General features: G+C 41.4%; 2 protein-coding genes across 3 annotated transcripts in view; one reads left to right on the top strand and one right to left on the bottom strand.

Annotated features, from left to right (window-relative positions):
* FSIP1 (fibrous sheath interacting protein 1) overlaps nt 1-3,752 on the top strand; it is a 90,376-nt gene extending 86,624 nt beyond the window's left edge. For both annotated transcript variants that reach the window (XR_011739365.1, XM_071809333.1), the window contains exon 13: nt 1,367-3,752. The gene's annotated coding sequence lies outside the window, so the exon portion shown is untranslated. The remainder of the gene's footprint in view (nt 1-1,366) is intronic.
* THBS1 (thrombospondin 1) lies at nt 3,743-19,763 on the bottom strand. The gene is made up of 22 exons (XM_065838548.2): nt 19,601-19,763; nt 19,354-19,445; nt 18,059-18,636; nt 17,428-17,503; nt 16,994-17,190; nt 16,706-16,831; nt 15,069-15,162; nt 14,571-14,744; nt 14,008-14,184; nt 13,512-13,685; nt 13,198-13,325; nt 12,920-13,072; nt 12,179-12,397; nt 11,499-11,606; nt 10,959-11,118; nt 10,494-10,612; nt 8,591-8,825; nt 7,995-8,222; nt 7,566-7,837; nt 7,062-7,159; nt 6,822-6,961; nt 3,743-6,127 (listed from the first exon to the last, which is right to left on the bottom strand). The coding sequence occupies exons 2-22, from the start codon at nt 19,418-19,420 to the stop codon at nt 6,120-6,122; spliced, it is 3,531 nt and encodes a 1,176-aa protein (XP_065694620.1). The 5' UTR covers nt 19,421-19,445; nt 19,601-19,763; the 3' UTR covers nt 3,743-6,119.
* Nucleotides 19,764-20,106: the final 343 nt, after the last annotated feature.

The raw sequence follows: 20,106 nt of genomic DNA on the forward strand, positions 1-20,106 counted from the left end.
TCCCAGCCCTATTCATCCTAAAACACAGCAGAACACAGGAAACTGATTTTTAAAGTTATCGCTCTGACTTTGGGGCTTTGAGATGTGTTTTGTATTGAGGAATAACAAATTTCCTGTGTGTATGCAGGTCTGTGCTGATTTGTGTTCCTTATTTCAGTTCCCACTATGAATTTACAGCACAAGATAGATAATTTTGTTCCGAATACTTAATAGTTGTGAAAGCATCATACCCATGAAGAGAAGATTTTGGTGTGATTGCATCTATTTGCTGAGCCATTCTGCCATTGTCACTGAGACTCCTCAGTCCCACACACACAGTGCTGGAGCAGCTGTTGATGTTGATTTACTCGAGTGTGTATGTTTTAATGCTGCATGGTTTCATGATTTGCCCTTTTAAGTGACAAACTCCATTGTGTTTTCCTCTGAAAGAGGGAAATAAGGGTCATTCAATTATTTTCATGGACTGTATGTGTATATGCATAAGTATGTATAACATGTATGTATTATCTTAATATATATAGTATATATTATATACTATAAATACATCTATTTGAGTAGGATGATTTAAAGAACTATAGTGTTGATTTCAGTATACTGTACTGGTATGAGAAATTCAGTCCAAATTTACAGTTATTATGCAGGTTTTGGACAGCTGAGGATCCTTTCCATTTCAAAGAGAAGGGACAGACTAAATATCCCGATTTAAAAAAAGGAAAAAAGAAAAAAGTTTGTTGACTATAAACAACAATGACAAAAGGAGTAAAGTTATTCTTATATGTCCTGAATTCGAGTTTAAATTAAAGTAATTGTATCAAGATGTATAAAAACTTCGACTTCCATCAAAAACAAAAGAAGAGAAGAGGAAAGAGCCCCACAAAATTCTCAGCCAAATGCTTTTTTTGAAGCCAGACGATGGCTGGTGTCTGCTTTGTGGCACTGCAGTGCTTGTTTTCCCTCTCACTTCCCCAGCAGAGCTCCTGCAGAGTCAGTGGACATGCTGAGCACAGAGTGAAAACAGGCTGTGCAAAAATTATCTGCTGCACAGATCAGAGAGGAAAGGGCTGCTTAAACATGTCACCAGCGTAGCCAGGACTGGTCTGGAAGTGCAAAAAAGTATGCCAGTAATTCATGCGCTAGAAAGGCTGCAATTTTACCCCCAAATTGGGGAGGGATATGTGAGAGGCTGTTGTTTGCAGCTCAATTTCTGTAGTTTCAACAATGGGGAGAAATTTTATATTTTATTAAAACCCACTGTTTTCTAGACAAATTGAAGCAAATAATATGAGAATGCACCTCCTCTCTTCTGCTGCTTGAAAAGGCTTTCTAGACACAGCTTTAAATGAATTCTCTCACTTTTGCTTTTTAGGTGCAAAACCTGCTACGCTGTTTATACTTCCAAGAGTGCGTCCTCCCCCGTTGCAGGAGAGACCCCACCTCTGGGAATCGCAGGGTATGAAGGGCAGACACAGAAGACAAGGTGGTTTGGCAGATGCTTGGGAAGTTGTTAAATTAGAAAGGTTTTTGAAATCTGGGAAAAATAATAACAGTGGTTTTTTTTTTTTTTAATTTTGAACAGATTTATTTATTGCAAAATAATCACTCTTTTATTTGTAGCTAGATTTAAAGGTCAGGAAAACTGTTTCCTTTTTTAAATAGAATAGAGGCACTTGAATACTGCTAATGCTATAACTGCAGTTATCCAATTATACGTTTCATTGAGGGATTGGCTGGCATCCAGGTGCAGTAGTTAGAAAAAAAGGCTCCCTGTCATTTAAGTCTATGTGAAATAGTTCACTGCTTGCAACTGAATCTGCAGTTCTTAATCTATTATGCTATATAAAAAACCACACTGGAACGCTCACAAGTGTGTATTAATTTATAGAGTGCTAAAGTGCATTAATAATTTTGATTTATAGGCAGGTATTCCGTATTTAGAACTATTTTTTTCCACTTGAAAATTTGCTGTCTTTTTCTGGAAGTACTGTTCTATGCCATTCTTTTCCTGTTGTTTGCTTTGTGTATTTGGTGTGCATAGTTTTGGTGGGAAGGGTATTGCCAGAGGCATCCTACCCTAATTTTGCAATAACAATAAAATGGTCTCTTCATACGCATTCTGTGAGCGGAGTCATCGAGGGAGACTGATGCAGCATCTAAGCAGCACTCAGTTTAGCTCTTGTATGTGTTGCCTAGGCTGGCAGTTCTTGAATTTGAATGCAGTTGAAAAACTAAAGACAAATGATGACTGTGCTTCCTGTCTAAATTTGAAAATCCAAATTTCTTTATGATACTTGCCTAATTTTATGGATTTTCTATGGAAGGTTTTATCTTTAAGACTTTTGCTTGCCAAACACTTCTCTAATGAGTTATCTTCCTCTGCTCATAACTCCACTGAACTATTCATACAACTTTGTGCACCTGCTCTTTCTCTCTTGCGAAAGACAAGAAATAAGAGCTAGAAATCACCTTGTGGCTATACTAGGATGCTCTCTTCTATCATCTCAGCAGTCCTTTCGAAAATGTATTTATGTTGAAAAGCAACCAATTACCATACTATGGACTTCACTACAAAGTTATGGCAATATCAGTAAAGTACCCTATTGTCATTAAGATGCAGATTTGCTACAGTTATCTCAGTTGTTATCTCCATAGGCTACCAATATATACAGGTTAAACTACTACACCTCTTGAACACAGGTTTGATGCAGATAACAACTTGAAAACTTAAGCTACTGTATTTGCACGGGATCTGAGAAGAGCGTGCTAGGGTAAGAAAACATTGCACTCTCCAATAGCATGAAATTCAAAGACTATTTATGTGAAAAAGTTGACCAAGTTACCAATAACACCAGCAGTGGCATGCATTGGGTGGTATACTCACGTGTCCCACCAGGGAGCTGGGAACAGCATGTGTCCTCCAGACTTCACCCACAGAGTTTTTGCTGTGTGGAGTGCAGCTGTTTTCCGTGCTCTTCCATTTAGTTTTTCTTCGACAGTTGTTTCTTTGGGCAAGTACAGGCTGGCTTACCTCACCTGTACATCTTGTGTCCCTTTGTATTCATACGGCCCAAGCAACAAGCGGGTGGACTTAACATATGGGTTAACACAAGGCATAATGGATTGCCTGTGTTATTCTAAGGCATATATCAGCCTCATTTCAGATATTACACTGATATAAGTTACACAAATGCATGCAATAAATTAGCATGAAAGTTTGTCTTGGGCTTGGAGAAGGTCATTGGAATGGGCTGCCAAGGGTATCTTCCCCCTCATCAGCAACAGGTCTCTTTTTCAAACTCACATCTACATATATCCATATGTACATATATCTGTTCATACAGTTGATTTGCTTTGTACATCTAGAGTATCATCTCATACTTCCTGCAAGTACAGTAAAGAGATTTCTCCAGGTAGGAACTTACTTTGTTTTTCATCATTTTTGACTCTTGGTGTCCCTGGGAAGAAGAGAGTTTGAGACCAGAACTGCAGGATATTTGGTACAGCAGTCCCAGATAAGATCAGACTGTTTACACTGCTGGTGCACTCCTACAAGAGACCACTACATCTCTCCCAGAGAAGTGAGACAGACAATCCTGTCACTGGCGAGGGCAGAAATTCAGAAACTGCTCCTATTTTGGAAAAAAATGGGTCAAGACTGCCCCAGTCCTGCTGGCAGGAATAGCTGAGCTGTATGTTAGTGTATCAATGTAGTACAAAACATGAATAAAACTCAAGCACCAAGGCGTAAATATAAATGTCCTTGTTGGTTTATTGTTCTTTGTATGTATGTAAGAAGCTTTATTATACAACTTACACAACTTTAAATTGGAAAATGGTTAAAAATGTTTACAAAAAAAGCATGTTCTTAGAAAATTATGCTAGCAAAAATATTGGGAGGAGGGAAGCAAAAAAAAATCTTCAGTGTGCAAATGTTTTATAAAAATAGAAATGCTAACTCTACAGGTAGCATTTCATGATAAATTATTTAAATAGCGTATCTACACAATTATGTGATTAACTATTAAAATGGCAATGAGAAAAATAATTTATAAAAATACAAGCAATGGTATACAGGATGACTGGAAAAAATACAACACAACATTAGAAACCGCATTTGACATTTTTCTTTTTCCAACACCATTTCCTTACTGGGAATACATTTTCTGCAAAGAAATTTTGACTATGTACAGCATTAACTTCTTAGTACTACAGTAGCTTTAAAGTTTCTTAGACACTTGAACTCTGCTTAATCCAAAGATTTTTCTCAGTTACACAACAATGAGGTAATATTTGTATGTAAAACTTTCACTGTGTTCATTTCTTTTCCTTTTCTGAAGAGACAAGGAGATATTATAGGTATAAGGATGCAGCCCCTTCCATTGGGGAAACCAGTCTTCTGCCAATGTACATCAAGCCCTCTCCCTCTTTTGCAAGATGCTCCTGAAATTCTATCTGGTCCATTAAGAATTCCTTTTGTGGCTACACATTGCTAGTTACAACAATTAGCGTGCAGCAGCACAAACATCCAGTTTGAGCAGTCACTGACTACACTCATCATGATTCTCTCCGCAGGCTCCTCAGGGCAGGAATTCTGGTTTTGTGTCTGGCCCACTGACCAGTGGTCAAGCACTGCAGACACCTCCCAGCACTAAATCACTGCTCCGCTGGTGACTGGCATTCCCTTGTCTCTAGCGCTGCGGACGGGCGACAGGAACTGCCACCATCTACAGGGACTTGCATTTTTGCCGTGCAGAACGGCTGCCTGCCAGGCGACCGACTGCCTCGCACAAAGAAAGGAAAAGTCAATGCTGAGCTCAGACTGAGAAAAACAAACATCCCATTCCCCACACCACCACTTTTCCCTGCACCTCAAAGCCTTTGTGGGAAAAGTTGCTCTTTGTAACAAATACATCACCACTATCTGCTCCAGACAAGATTCTTCTTTTTCCTCTCAACTAAACCCCCTCTAGTTTCAATATAGAACAGAGTTAATAAATAATCTGTATTTACAATCTTACAGTCATAAAGACTTGTAACAATGATTAGGTGGATAGTCTTGACGCATTTCTTGTTACTTTAATCAATCCCTCAGTTATTATAACATCAAGGATAGGTAAAAATAAATATTTTTTACTTTCAGTATTTTATCTACAGGCCCCTTCCCCTCCCCTCCAAAGAAGTGAGGGGTTTAAAGCATCTATGGCATGTAGAAAAGGAATGTTTTCATTACTATTGTTTTTGTGCCTTTTTAACCATAAAAAGTGAAGCACATGCTGGTTTCCTGAAAGTCAGCACAGTGCTGGCTGAGATGGTGGTGCTTTCTGGCACCATATCTGAAAGAAAACATTTAAAGGTAAGAAAGATCTGCATCTAATCAGGAAAAAACAGAATCTAATTGTAAATCCCAGTTCTTCCAAAGCTGGTGTGATCCAGTGTGCCAGTTTTTATCCTCTTTCCCCCTCCCACCATTGTAATCCATTTTAGGATCTCTCTTTTGTCCTGTGTAATAGAGCAGCTGATCTAGCTCACTATCAACAGAGTAAAAGCCTGTGTTTTCATCTGAAAGATATGACATATAAAGCAATAATAATTCCTCCAAGTTAAATGGATGTAAACCAAGGTAGCACAGCCCTCATTAAAAAAATTCCTCTCCCCCTTAAAATAAAAAGACTTGGAGTTCACCCTCCCACTCAAAACCCTTTTTCCCCACACAATGAAAGGTCTTCAGTTTAAGTAGTCCATAGCACATCCAAAGATGTTCTTTTTACAAAATGCTACTCCATGGGACCTCCAGTTAGAGAGGCAGTGACACTGCACTGTGATAAACAGCAAACAGATGTCCTTCCTACTGAAAGAAGTGTGCTTGTTCAGTGAAGATAATTCTCATTTGCAAGACACATTTGTTTCCTTCCACTTCAGCAGAGGTCAGATACCAGTTATGTTTTCACTTTCATTCTCCCAAAAGCATTCTCTTGAGGCAGGTCATGTGTTTCGAGTCCACATTTACACAGAAAGAAGAAAGGAAGGAATAATATAACGGTCCCAGGATTTGTAAGGCTAAACGTTTCAGAAGGTGCAATACCAGCATTTTAAAATAGTCCCTGGATCCAATAACCTTGTGATTATGGATCTGTGAAAAAGAAAAAAAAATATTTAATTTTTTTCTGTGTATTATGCATGATTGTGTCTAAGACATTAATCACCAGAGACATTTGTAAAGAACATACTGGTAATGAAAACAGAAAGTGTTGAGGTACTCTCTCTTGAGTTAACTTCAGGATCTAGCCTATGTAACCATTACATAATGAAATAATAATTTAAGAAGACTGGGGCACCTGGAACTGGTCATACATACTTATCTCCAATGAACTGCAAGAGTGCAACATATGGGCAACCTTCTACTTTGCTTGCTTTTAAGGAAATCAGGTTTCTGTATGTCAGACTGTACTCTCTTGCTTGCTAAAGTCAGTATTTTGTATTTTCACCCTGGACTTTGTCAGCCATGTTGATTCATTCTAGTCAGCATTTTAAAGGAGATTCAAGTTCTAGATATGAAATACCTTAACATGGATTTCTGATACGTTGAAATAACAGTATAGTAATATACTTAGATTTTATACATTTAAACTTCTAACTGTGAAGATTTTATAAAAAAAGGTGTCCTCTTTCTGCCTGCAGAACTTGCTTGACATCAAGCCATGAAAGATCATAGATGAACTTTTCCTCTTAGCTCTTATTTCCTGATCCATTCTATTTTTTTTGAGAGCAACTTTCTCGAACCAATTCATTTATATAGAATCTCTTAAATACAGTGTCTCCCTTACCTCTGCATTCATATTTAAGATCTGAGAAGAACACCATTTCTTGAGAGAAGACAAACAATCCTAGCCGACCACCAGCATAGGTTTTATCATAGATTGGTCCAGAGTCTGCCATGATTTTCTTCCCTTCATACATTACAACCCTACAAAGAGACAGTAGGTCAGTCATCTTTGATAAGCTTCTGTTAGGTTCTACAGACATCCACTTTCCTTGTGATAGTTACTTAAAAGGATGATGCTCACCTGATGTAACCAGTCTTTGGTCTATGGCTAAGACGCCATCTGTATGCAGTGAAGTCTTTCCAGCCTATGTGACGAGGGTCATGCCACAAAGTTCTCACCTGTGAAAGGATAGTTTCTATTAACAAAAGGGCTGCGATAACACAGCTATTATTTTGACATGAAGGTGCCTTGATGATCATGACTAGTAAAGGCTTAAAGTCATTAAGCTCTGTAATTTGGTCTTTTGAAATCAGCTGTACTTAAATTTACTTTTAAATAGGAAACTACTCCATAATTCCAGAAACAATTGATTCACTGATGCTGTCAAGCCTGTCTGCAGCATGCAATCCTGTTAATTTTATACCGTATTTTGCATGACTGGCGATCATTACAAAGTTACAGGTCTTGCCAAGAAAACTCTGCCATTCTGATCAGCCTGTGCAGAGCCCCTGTAAGTGTCTAACTTGTTGGAAAAACAGCCTGCTTTACAGTGCACAGCGTAGGTAATCAAAGTGCCACTCTTACCTGGCCAGGAGTGTTGCCTGTGTGCCACAGAGCATTACGAAGGTGTTCTCCTGGACCAGTGGTAGAATTCACAACTTTGATGGAGAGACCTGAGTAGCCTTGAGCTTTGGTTGGTGTAGAGTCCCAGTAAGACTGAGTGATCTGCTTCCACATGACAACATAGAAACGACTGCTAGATTGGTAGCCAAATACAAAGCCAGCATAATCGTCATCCCTCTCTGTATTGATGAAGAAGGTGCCACTGAAGTCCACAGCATTGAATTCATCAAAACCTGAGAGGGGGGCATTAAAGGAGAAAGTTTTAGGCACAGTTCTTTTGTGGTTATTAAACAATTGCTTTATAGTGCCTCAGGTTCTCCCCTCCCCTCAACCTCAACAAACAAACAAGCAACAGTGTAATTCCTGTTAGAGTTAAAATTTTTCTCTTACCGACTGCAAGGCCAGGGTCACAGTTGACTGTCTGAACCAGTTCTTTGCCCTGGTGACGAACCACCCAGTTTGGATCATTTTGGGATGTTCCTTTGGGATCCAGGGGAATCATCTGGAATTTTCGGAAATCAGTTTCACTAATGTCCACATTTTCAGGGCAGATATCGTCAATGTCTGGCACACTGTCTTGGTCAAAGTCATCTTTGCAAGCATCTCCACGTCCATCACCTGCAGGACCCAAGTAATTTCACCATTATATCACTGTTGTTTGCTTTCAAATCTTACAACTTGAAGTTGAAATCTTAATTGCAGATCTCTGACTGCCCAGGTCCTGCTGGCAGGCACTACAGAAGCCACAATAGCTACTGTATACAGTGTCCTTTCACTCCAGCTGCTGATAGTAACTCAGGAATAAGCTGGATATGTGGCCATTTTTACATTGTTTTTTTACACTTGAGGAGCACTATAACAACAGTACAGACAATTATTTTTGTTACTTAAAAGTTTTTTTCCTACCCTAAATAGTGTCAAAAAATATAGCATCAAACTATTGGAAGATACTCTTAAAAACATTACTATAATACTGACCACCTTACCATCAGAATCAGCTTGATCTGGGTTGGCAACCAATCTGCAGTTATCTTTGTCATCTGGGATACCATCATTGTCATCATCATGGTCACAGGCGTCACCTTTTCCATCCTTATCATGGTCAGCTTGATTGGCATTGGGCACATAGGGGCAGTTATCAAGATTATTTTGATGGCCATCTTCATCTATATCCTGGTTATTGTCACACTGATCACCTATGAGGTCAGAATCAGTGTCTTCCTAAAAAGAAAAAGCACCAAAACAAACATTTAAAAAACCCAGTTAAAAAAAGTCCAAAATGCAAGCCTTAATAGCTAGAATTACTTGGGATTTCTGCTTGCTTTAGCAAGAGCAAAGAGGAATGTAGTGAAGTATGAGGATTAATACACATTTACTTAGATCTGCCTGTGCTAACTGCTTTGGGGGCTGCTTTAGTGTTGCCCTGGTTTTAGCTTGGATCCGCCGCAGCAGAAAAAGAGTGGTCATCAGCTTCTCCCTTCTGTCAAGTGACTCTTCTGTCACTAGTCTACCAGACTGGACACAGGGTCCTTTACCTCTCACCTTCTATAGCAACTCCTTGGTTCCAAGGGCCAGATAAGGGAAATGCTACTATGTACTTAGCCAGTAGAGACTAACATTAAAATGTAGTCTACCAAGTCTTGATTTTACAGCTACCACACCATACCATAATTTTCTTTATCATAAAAGGGTTAATGCTTTTCATGCCCCCTGACTCAGTCAAGACAAATTATTCCTTTAGTGGCCAAAGATGGCATGAACTACTGTACTCTCTGCTCATGTATTTTAGCAAGCCATTTGTTTAGGCAGCTTCTGAAATAAAAAAAACAATCCAGTCATCCCTAAGGCTGCTCCAAGGCTTAGTCTAGTAGTCTTGTCATCACTGGTGGATGGCCCTGGTGTTGGTGTAGGCAGAAGGCATACCACTCAGCTTCAATAGCTACTCCTGCTGCCATTTGAAATCTACTATCTTCACTTCTAGATCTTTATTAGAAAAGTGTTTGAGAACCTTTAGAGAATTACATTAAGATTTCAAAGTGTTACGAGAAACATTGCCTGTAAATCATAGAGAAGAAAATAGAAAGGATCTTCAGGCGCTTTCCACCCTAAGGTGGGGAAGTAGTAAAGCAAGAGACAAAGACTAAGACATTTTCTATTACCTGTTTAAATTCTTCAAGTAACACTTTTAGGCTACATGACCATACTACACTAGATTCCACTAATTTGCAACTGCTTTTCTAACCCTTCAAACATTCCAGTTATGTCCCTGAAGCTATTAAACTTAAAGCCTGTGCCATCCTGTCAAAGCTGTATCTACCTCTACCTTCAGACATTTTTGAACAAGCAATTTGTGAGAGAGTCTGGATTCCCCCCAGATTTTGTGAAGGAGAATTTTTCAAGTGTCAGAATACACCTCTTCCTTGGAAAAAAGCAACCTGTGCTGCCTTCAGTTTACCAGTAGAAATGTCGTATTTTGAAATGCAGCTGTTTCAGACTTAAGGACAAAGCTTAAAGTGCAACTTTGTGTTTAAGTGAACACATCACCGTAGGCTATGAACAGTAGTTCCTAGCTACCTAGATTTCATACAGTGCTCCCAGGGCTTTCATATCCTTACTATGAGAATTGCTTCAACTGGCAAACCTACGAAATGTTTAGGAGACTAGTACATGCAGTAGTCTCCAAGATCTTCACTAGAGTTACTTTTCAGAAAATACCTAACGACTGTTTGAACTGTGAGGTCATGTTATTTGATACAGGCATCATTTGGCAAATTAATAAGAATGATTGGTGACAAGTCAAAATAAAGCTGTACCTGTTCAAATATTTTCTACAATATACTAGATTTTTTATAGCATCTGTCTTCTATTTATATAATGCAAATCCCCTACCTGGTCAGGATTGTGTTCCAGAGGACAGTTATCACATTGATCTCCAACGCCATCCAAGTCTGTATCCCTCTGGTCTACATTGTAGACATATTGGCAGTTGTCCATTTCATTAAGGACCCCTGAAAAATTAAAGAGAATTCATGAACATTAAGTCAAACATCTAAATACTGCAAAGGACTGTATAAAGCCACACACTTTTAAGTAAATTTCTGAAAGCATTTTGAGCAGCTTTTCAAAGCTTTGCGCCTTGACTCATCACTAGATCTGCCAAACTGTGCCCAAAGTGCACAGTGAATTTCCATTAGCTATAACTGCTGCTTTAGTAGTCTTGTGTCCTGAAACCACCAGACAAAAAACCAACCAAACAACACCTTTTGTGTGTTCAAGGATGAAATTCAGTGGTACATTTGGTATAAATGATCAACCCATGAAAACGACCTAAAGGAGTGATCAGAGGCCACCTACCATCTCCATCAATATCAACCGCACATGCATCTCCTTCTCCATTGTTGTCAGTGTCTGTTTGATCAGGGTTGTGATTGTAGGGGCAGTTATCACAGCGGTCACCCACTTCATCCCTGTCATAGTCATACTGCTGTGGGTTGTAGATGAATGGACAGTTGTCCTGCAAGAGCAAGAAAGTAGTTAAGCTCTGAAAAGCATGAAATTAAAGCTTTAACCAGATTCTGCTTATGCTTGTACCACTATATGAAAGGAGAAATGAAAGGCAGAAAAGTGTTAAAACTAGAAAGCTTTCATCTCAAAATGCCCCATTGCCTGCACAAGTCTAAGAATGACCGAATAAAGATTAAGATTCACTTCCAAAGCTCAATCAGCTGCAGAACATTTGTCTGCATAGTTATGCATATTTAAAGTTTTTTAGGATAGCTGTCAGTGCCAGAAATTTCCTATGATCCTCTCTTAAGGTCAGAAGCTAGACCCCAGCCTTAGGAAGGGGAATGGGAGAGCTACATTATCAAAAGCTGTTCTTTTGTGTTATCTTACCCGGTCATCAGGAATTCCATCATCATCGTCATCATTGTCACAGGCATCACCAATCCCATCCTTATCATAGTCTTCCTGCCCAGAGTTGGGCAGATTAGGACAGTTATCCTAGAAAGGGCAAAGCAAACACGTTTACTCCTGGCATGATTACAATAGGGTTTTAAGCAGGTAAAATGTAATTGTTGGGCAAAATCATAACACCTCAGTCAGATAGGTGTTATCCTATTGCAGCTTTCTCAGTTTTATCTAGTCACTACTTTGAGGGTATGTGTTGGAAAGCCACATAATTTAAAGCATTTTTTAAAACAAAGATTTGGTTCCTTTTGAGAATCTTACCCCCGTTTTCTCCCCCAGAAACAGATATGTCAGGATAAAGCTGATATAAGTATAGCCTAAACTAGATTATTTCTAGAATATTTATAAAAAACACTGATAATTGTGTCAGGCTTCATTTTTTACCCATATTGCTAGAATATCTAAATCAATAGCAAGAACCTCCTAGCAAAACCTTGACAATGGTATCCTTATGCACAAGGGTATTTTACCAGATTTATTTGCAGAGAGGATAGCTTAATAGCACTAACTAGATAGAGACTCACTTTATACCTCAAACATAACGTATTTTGTATATTTCTCAGCTAGGCTGTAATAATGGTAGATAGAAAAATGGGTAAACTTACTTTTTTACAGTGATAAGTGGCATTGGCAACACAAACAAGATTCTCATTTGGCCATCCATCCAAGTCAGTATCTTCTCCACAGATTATGCCATTGCCAGCATAGCCTGGTTTACATTCACAGCGATACATGGGATCACTGAAGTGCCCAAGGTAATTGCATTTGGCATTCTTGTTGCAATCATGTGTTCCATCTGTGCATGGATTACGTGGCTTGCAGACCTAGGAGACCACACAGAAATTAAATTCACTGGAAACATCTTTTTATCCCTCACTTTTCCCCAGAGATTCAAATAAGACATGGAGAATACATGCTTGAGCTAATCAGAGATCCTTCAATCAGAAAAAAAGAAAAAAGGAAAACCCTCATACATTACTTTGTTCCACTCTCCAACTCCAGTAGCAGTCTTGGCACTTATTTTTCTTGTTCAAACTGTATTTTATCTTCAAATGGAACTAATCACTAAAATACCTCTAAGGCACATATTGTTGGATCATAAGTGAATACTGATTGAATTACTCTCCTAAAATAATGTATAACATCTGAACCTGCCATGGTTGATTTTTAAAACTCATTTTGAACTCCAGTAGGAACCACTTAATGCTCTGCCTATTCTGAATCACAGAGGAAGGTGTTTTGTAAAATGTACGATGTTGTTCTTCCCTGAAATGCATAGATGCTTTCTGTTGTCTAGAAACCTTCTAAGACTTCATAACCCAGAGCAGTTCTCAAGTTGACAATACCTGTTTATTAGCCATGGCATCCTCAACACTGCGACCAAACGGTTGCGTCCCAGTGAAACGTGGTGGACAAGGCAGACAGTTGTACCCAGGGTCAGTGTTCTCACATCTGTGCACTCCATTGAAGACAAAGCAGGCATCAGGAACCTCTTTGCACTGAAATGCAAGAGTTTGAGATAAAGGAGAACAACAGTTAGTGTTATAACACACCGGGATTTTATTCTCTTAGGATTCCTATTTTCTTTCACTACCTTTGAAGAGCCAAATTCTAGTTTTCTTACCTCATCAATATCTTGGCAGTGGACACCATCACCATGGTAGCCAGCAGGACAATCACCACACTTCCAGGAGCCATCAGGGGAGCTGGTACATGTAGTCCCCGCAAAGCAGGGATTGGATAGACACCCATCTGAGAAACAAAGGAGAGAGCATCAAGATGATGGACACTTAGTATGGTGCTACACTACTGTATTTGGCTGATATGCTGGTTTAAAATATTAGCACTTGCATTATACAGACTTATGTCAATTTTTTCAATCAGTATTTTCAAGATTGTTCACGACCTTCAGATGTTTATGAGAAAATGGATACTCACCAATTGGACAGTCCTGTTTGTTGCAGACCTGAGTGCCTTTAGCCTCACCTACACAAGTCTTCCCACCATACTGAGGCTCAGGATTATTGCAGAGACGGCTACGTTTTTGCAGTCCTCCTCCACATGTCACTGTGCAAGCATCCCATGGAGACCATGGTCCCCAGTTGCCATTAACTAAAGGAAGAGGGAAGGTAGGAGAGATGTATAGCTTTAAATTTGGTGGTACAAATAGTATCTACCTGACTAATGACTATTACTTTTATAGTAAGAGCACTTCAGACATAAATGACAGAATTAATGGACTCCATGGAAGAGTTATAGAAAACAGTTTAGTTTCATCTAAACAGATCAGTTTCCTCTGAAACTATCCTTGATGTTTCACCTAGCCCACATCTAAGTTTAAAGAGAGAAGATTACTAGAAAGAGTATATAGCAACTACTCAGGAAATTCACCGTTTAAGCTACCAAATAGTAGTTACCACCTGGACACACTTACTTGGGCAAGGATCTTTCTGGCAGGATTTGTTTTCTCTTGCCTCACCCTCACAAGGTTTGCCATTCAGCTGTGGTACTGGAGAGTTGCAGAGACGAATTCTAGTGATAATGCCCGTGCCACAAGTGACAGAACATGATGACCATGGTGACCAGTGACTCCAGCCACCATCTTGTTTAACTACAAGAGAGAGATTCTGTTATTGATAGAGTTTCTGAAGAACAGACTCCAGCTGCATGGCACCTAGGACATAGCCAACATGAGAACTGTGCAAAGACTCCATATACATCAGATAGCCTCAGCATCATCACAGCTCAAGTTGTTTTGTCACTAGAGAAACTGCATATCTAAACTGGCCTCAAATCTTCTCCTGGAAGCAGTGCCCAAATAGGCCCATTTACTGCATTAACTATCTGCTCCCCTTTAACTAATTAACACAAGTTCTTAAAGCTAGAAGCCAGTGCTCCATCCCAGTGACAGGGCTACATGGGAACCTTTGGTGTTAACATTAAGCCAACAAAAGCAGTCTCTGTTTTATTACTGGTGTGAGCAGATGAAGTACTTACATCTCTTATCGCACTCCTGAAGGTGGCATGTCCGAGTCTGTACAGAAGACCCTTCACAGCGGTTATTGAGACTGTCACAGGATCGGCCTCTCTGCTGAATCCCATTCCCACAGGTCACAGAACATGAAGTCCATTCAGACCAAGGAGACCATCCATCATCTGCATAGTCGCTAGCTGCAGAGGGATACCGCTCCAAATAAGAATCCAAGTATGCATTTTTCCATAGTCTTTTCTCCCCCCCACCCCCTCCACCAAAAAGGACAACTGTCCCCAAAAGCCACATGAATCTTCCTTTCTTGTACAAGATAAAGGCCACAAACTCAAAAGTTTCATTGCTCACATGCATCACTTAAGTGATTAACCTCAAAGAGACATTCAGGCTAAACTTACACCAGTGATGCAAGGTTATATCCAGTTCTGGCACACTTTAGAGCAGCCCGTGTCTATCTAGATGAAAACAAATGCTATAGAAACATGAAGGTATTGTTAAGTACTTACGCCAGCATCGGGGGCAGCACTCCCCATCAGGCACAGTGGCATTGGAACAAGGCATGAGAGGACAGGACACTTTCCGGCATATAGTGGCAGAGTTCTATAAAGAATTGCGAGAACCACAATAAGCAAGTGGAATGTAAATGATGTCTGGAGCCCGGTTAAGTGGTAGAGAGATCTTTTTGCAGCACTTAAAGACTCAATAGCACATCTAAAACAGACACTCTTGTATTTAGAGCTAATACAACTCAAGGCTCCTCCCAGGTATTTTTAATCAAACTTGATCTCATTCCAATTTTTACCCATTATTTTTCAGTCAAGAGCAGAAGTATTGGTTTTGCATAAGTTGATCAAGAGTAGCTACCAGATGCTGGCCAGAGTAAAGGACTATCATGTGATACCCAAAGTATAAGGTCAGACTTCAAGGGAATGAAACAAGAACGAAAAGCCAAATTTCTTTTCAGTTAATATGGATTTAAGCTGATTATATGGTAAAGATAAAATGAGTTTAGTGGACTCTGCTCAAAAGCCATGAAATCTATAACTTATACTTAGAGGACTTTGATCTTTAAGCCAAGTAGGCTGGGTAAGAACACCCACCTCCAATCTCAATGAGAGCTAAAGGGCAGCCTGGAGTTTTGCTTCTTGAAGGTAGCAGCTTGGTTAGAACACTCATAATTACTATTTTAATCTCCCCAAGCAAAAGACTACATTAAGGCAATTACAGCTAACATTGGTTGGAAAGAAGCAAACACAGAAGTCACAGTATCATTTGCTGACTACAAGACAAAAAAAAAAAAAAAAAAAAAGTAGAGACCTGTAAAAGCAAAAGCAGGTCTTGGTGAGGTGCTGTGGATTGCACATGTACAAATACTCAGCCTTTAGTTTGTAAGCAGCAGCAGGCTACTTAACCCATACTGGCAGACTGGTACTCCAAGATGTTTTTATTAACATATGCTTATAATTAAAGGGAGCAAGCAAAGAGTTTAAAGAAACTCTGAAACTGTATGTTTTGGTGTGCTTTTACGACCTTTCACAGAAGCAAAACACAAAACATAAGTATCTTGTCAGGTGATCCTAGGATTTAAACAGCTAAACTGAAATCTGGAAGGGATTGCTGCTCCATATAATCTGTAACAACTAATAGGACACAGCTAGAAGCAGCTGTTAGACAAAGAAACACCTTGTAAGTTTAAGAGCATTTACTGAGCACTAAAATGTCTTTTCCTGCTAAGCCAGCAGGAGGTTCAGTGAGGACAAAGTGGACCCAAAGTATTCCAGGAGGGAAAGCTAATAGTACTATAAATTTGTTCTGTTGATGCTGACTTCCAGTTTACTTATGAATTTATATAAAGACTACAGGCATTCCGCAAAACAAGGAACTAAATGTGCATTAACAGCTGTATCAGAGTGATATTTTACATAACTTTATACAGCTGTCGATGCACTGATGTTATAACACTGTATGAAAGCTGCCTTTATTCCAGAGATGTAGTAGGACTAAACTAAATAATTCTCTGGATACTTTAGTATGCTCAGTCCTGTGTAGGATTCACTCTAACAAATAACGTAATTTAGAAATATCTGTTAGTTTCAGCTCATTAAGTTATATACAGAGGATTTATGAATGTAAGGAATCTTACCTGGCAGGTGCATTCAGTGCAGCTGTCAATGGTCCACTCTTCTTTATTTTTGTGCAAGATTCCATTATGAATGCATACTCCAGGAGTGATCTGGACCACTTTGGCAATGAGTTCATTTTCTTCAGTCTTGCAGGAGGAGAGAAGAAATTTAGAAGTTAATACAGAAAACACCCTTTTCCGCAACAGTCATAAAGTTGTTACTGTTTATCCAGGTTGTCAATGTACAGGTTTTAATTCATTCGCTAACTGCCAGTTATGAAAGGTATCATGCATTTAACCAACACTCACCACTTTGCGAACTCTGTCTTGAAGTGTTGTAACCATGGATCGGAGCCCTTGCAGTTCCACAAACATATTTGTTAATTCATCACAGGAAAAACCACAGACTGCTTGGATGTCCTTTGTTTTATGGCCAATGTAATTAGTGCGGATAGCTGGGCTGGAACCATTGATGGGGTTGTCCAAAGTAATGATTGCATTAGTGGCTAAAAGACAAAAGCATAAAGTAAATGCATTTTTTACCATGTGCATTTATCATTCCAGGTTAACACCTGCTAGGCAGCTGCCACCAGCTTCATTAGGGTGCCTGCAGAATCTTATTTCTTACGCAACATGGATTTGCGTGTCAGCATACCTCTCTATTCTGTTTCAACTTGTCTTTCTAAGGTAATGAGGAATCTTATTTTTAATAGGTCATTGGATTCAAGAGATTGCAAACTTACAGCTGGAGCAGCCTTTGTTCCTCAGGATAGTTTCCAGAGTTGTTCCAAACACAAACCGCACATTCTGCAGCAGTCCCTGTGGACAGAGGAAGAATTACAGCTACTTGCAGCGACTGCAAGGGAAAGGGGTTCAACTTGCATGGAGAGAGCTTGTAGGCATTTAAGGTCACATAAGATCATGAAAAGTCATTGCATGACAGACAGATGGCAAAATGAAATATGTTGCTTTATTCTCCTTAATGATAACAAGTCCTGTTTCCTAACATTCTCATCCTTGACCACAAGGACCTGGCAGCTCTCCAGGCAGGAAGGGAAAAAAACATGAATTCCTGAACCTCATATAGGAAGCTGAGCAATGAAGCTACAACTACGTGTCTGGAAGCTTCAGTGCCTTCTTATTGCTGCAGAAAGTTCTATCCCTGCAAATCTGATGCTTCGCCCTTCAAACTCCATTATTAAGTTTAGTAGATTTAGAAGTGGTCCATATCAGATGTACACAAATAAGACAGCGGTGGAACCCTTTCTCCCTAGTACCCATTTCTTTGTAGTTTTTTAGGCTGGTTGAGCAGCTAACACACCTTCAAGGCAGATGACTGACAACACAAGGAAAAAACATAAGTGAAAATCTTACCTGGAAGTTGTCATTGACTCCTCCTTTGGCAATACGGAGCCTGGCACTGCTGGCCAGGTCCCTAGTGAAAATGTTCTGGATGGGGATGTCCAGTTCAGCATTCTCCATTTTCTCACACCCCACATAGAGCTGAGCCCGGTCCTCCTGCACAAACAAGGTGATGTTCTTCCAGTGTCCTGTAGCCAGCAAGGCATCCTCTACTGACACTAACTGCTGCTTGCCATCACCAGAAAGGCTCAGGTCCAGGGTGCCTGCCTTGCCATTTGATACTAGACTGAAGACATGGCCAGAGCCATCCTTCTGCTCCACAGACAGCAGTGTGCCTCTACTCTTCTTGGCTTGCCGGAGATTGGCCAGGAGAATGAAGCCCTTCTCAGCATGGATGGCATCTAATAAGTCTTGGAACTTGGAGTCAGGGACAGCAGGAATGCGACCGGCATCTTCAATGCGGTAAGCAGGGCTTGAGGGTTCTGGTCCCTTCACCAGGTGCACCCCAGGTGCCCGGCGCCCAGCTCCCTTCCGGATGAAACCAATGAGCTCAAAGAGATCGAAGACACTGTTATCATCACTCCTGGACTCTGCAGGGAGACCAGAACAAGCATCATGAGCAAGAGACAAGAAGAGTCTGAGCAGATACATTTCTCCCAAGATTGCTTAACATACTGGCTTGTGGCACACACCACACAAGGCACAGCGCCTCATGTAAGAGCGCTGCCAGTAGCTCTGGTGGTTCAGCAGTCCCACCAGAAGCTGCTGAGTGGCAGTACATGTACATTCTTGTACAGGAAACAGTCGGCACAGGAGTGCCAGGTACCCACTGACTGACATGGCCGTTCTAGCACCTCGTCAGACTCTAGCAGAGTAGAAACAGACATCAGTAGCCCAGACTGCCATATTCCCATGCTTGAATACAACAAAGTGAGCTGGCTTACTCCAGCAGGGCAACAGCAAACACAGTAGCAGCTTCACTTTAGCACCATGACAGCAGCCTACTGCCCCATTCTTTCTTCAGCCAGCCCCTACATTGCATTCCTCTTTCCTGTACCCAGCACAGAGGTGGACAAACTATGTGCTCAAGACCTATGTTTCTCTTTCTGCAAGTTACACAAATGCCACACCAGATATAGTCTCCTGTCCCCAACCAGATGATGCTCAGGTTAAAAAGCTTTTGTTCACTGAAAGCTTTGGAGCTCTTCACCAAGCACAAGTTCACTGCCTACATCAAGAAGTGGTGTTTTGTCTGTTTTTTATTCCTTCCCTGACCGCTCCGAGTATCAGCACAGAGCTGCGCTTACCTGCGGTGCGCTTGGTCTCCGAGACGCCGAGCATGAGGAGGAGAAAGAGAACAATCGCTGGCCCCATGGCAAAGGTCTGTCTCTGAACCAGCCTGGGGACAGACAGAAGGAAGAAGGTCACGTACCGCCCAGCGCACCGACCCCAGCGTTCCCCGCGGGCAGGACGGCTGTGCAGCGGGGACGGGGCAGTTGACCCCCACTCCCCACAGGGGACAGCGAGAGCGGCGGGAGCCTCTTCAGCACTTACCTCCGGGGAGAGCGATCCGGGCGGGCAGGGCCGGCCGGCCTCCCACACCTCCGGCTACCGGCAACTACTATCCCGGGGCGGCGCTGGCTGTCCGGGCGGGCGGAGCCGCGGGTCCTGCAAGGCTGCGAGCAGCACGAGCGCTCCCGGGCACTGCCAGCACCCGCTGCCGCGCGCGCCTTTAAAGGGTGGCTCGCATTCCTGGGCGCGCGGCGGGCCAATCAGCGGCGGCGGGGCAGGAAGCGGGAGGCGGGCGCCGGGCGCCGGTGGCTCCGCGGCCAGAGACGGCTTTCCACAGGGGCGGGATGGGGCTGCTGCTGGCCCCGCTGGCCGGGGAGCGGGCGGCAGCGCCGCTTGGGGGCGCCCCGCGAGCTCGTACAGCGCTTGTCTGGCGGAGCCCGTCGGCCGCCCTCTAGCCCCCCGCTGTCGCCTTCCCCGACAGCAGCGGGGAGCCGCGGCGAGGCTGTCAGGGGTCTTGGACCCCCGAACCTGCGGTGAACCGCATCTGG

This window comes from Patagioenas fasciata, chromosome 5 (assembly GCF_037038585.1).
Source record: "Patagioenas fasciata isolate bPatFas1 chromosome 5, bPatFas1.hap1, whole genome shotgun sequence".
NCBI classification, from domain to species: Eukaryota; Metazoa; Chordata; class Aves; order Columbiformes; family Columbidae; genus Patagioenas; species Patagioenas fasciata.

Bases quoted from the DNA above. Each gene is read 5' to 3' on its own strand.
- THBS1 (XM_065838548.2), bottom strand. From the start codon at position 19,420: ATGGGGCCAGCGATTGTTCTCTTTCTCCTCCTCATGCTCGGCGTCTCG. The intron at 14,745-15,068 runs GTAAGTACTTAA...ATCCCTCTGCAG, and splicing joins GTGCTGCCCCCGATGCTGGC to CTAGCGACTATGCAGATGAT. The intron at 14,185-14,570 runs GTAAGTACTTCA...TCTCTCTTGTAG, and splicing joins TCAGGAGTGCGATAAGAGAT to TTAAACAAGATGGTGGCTGG.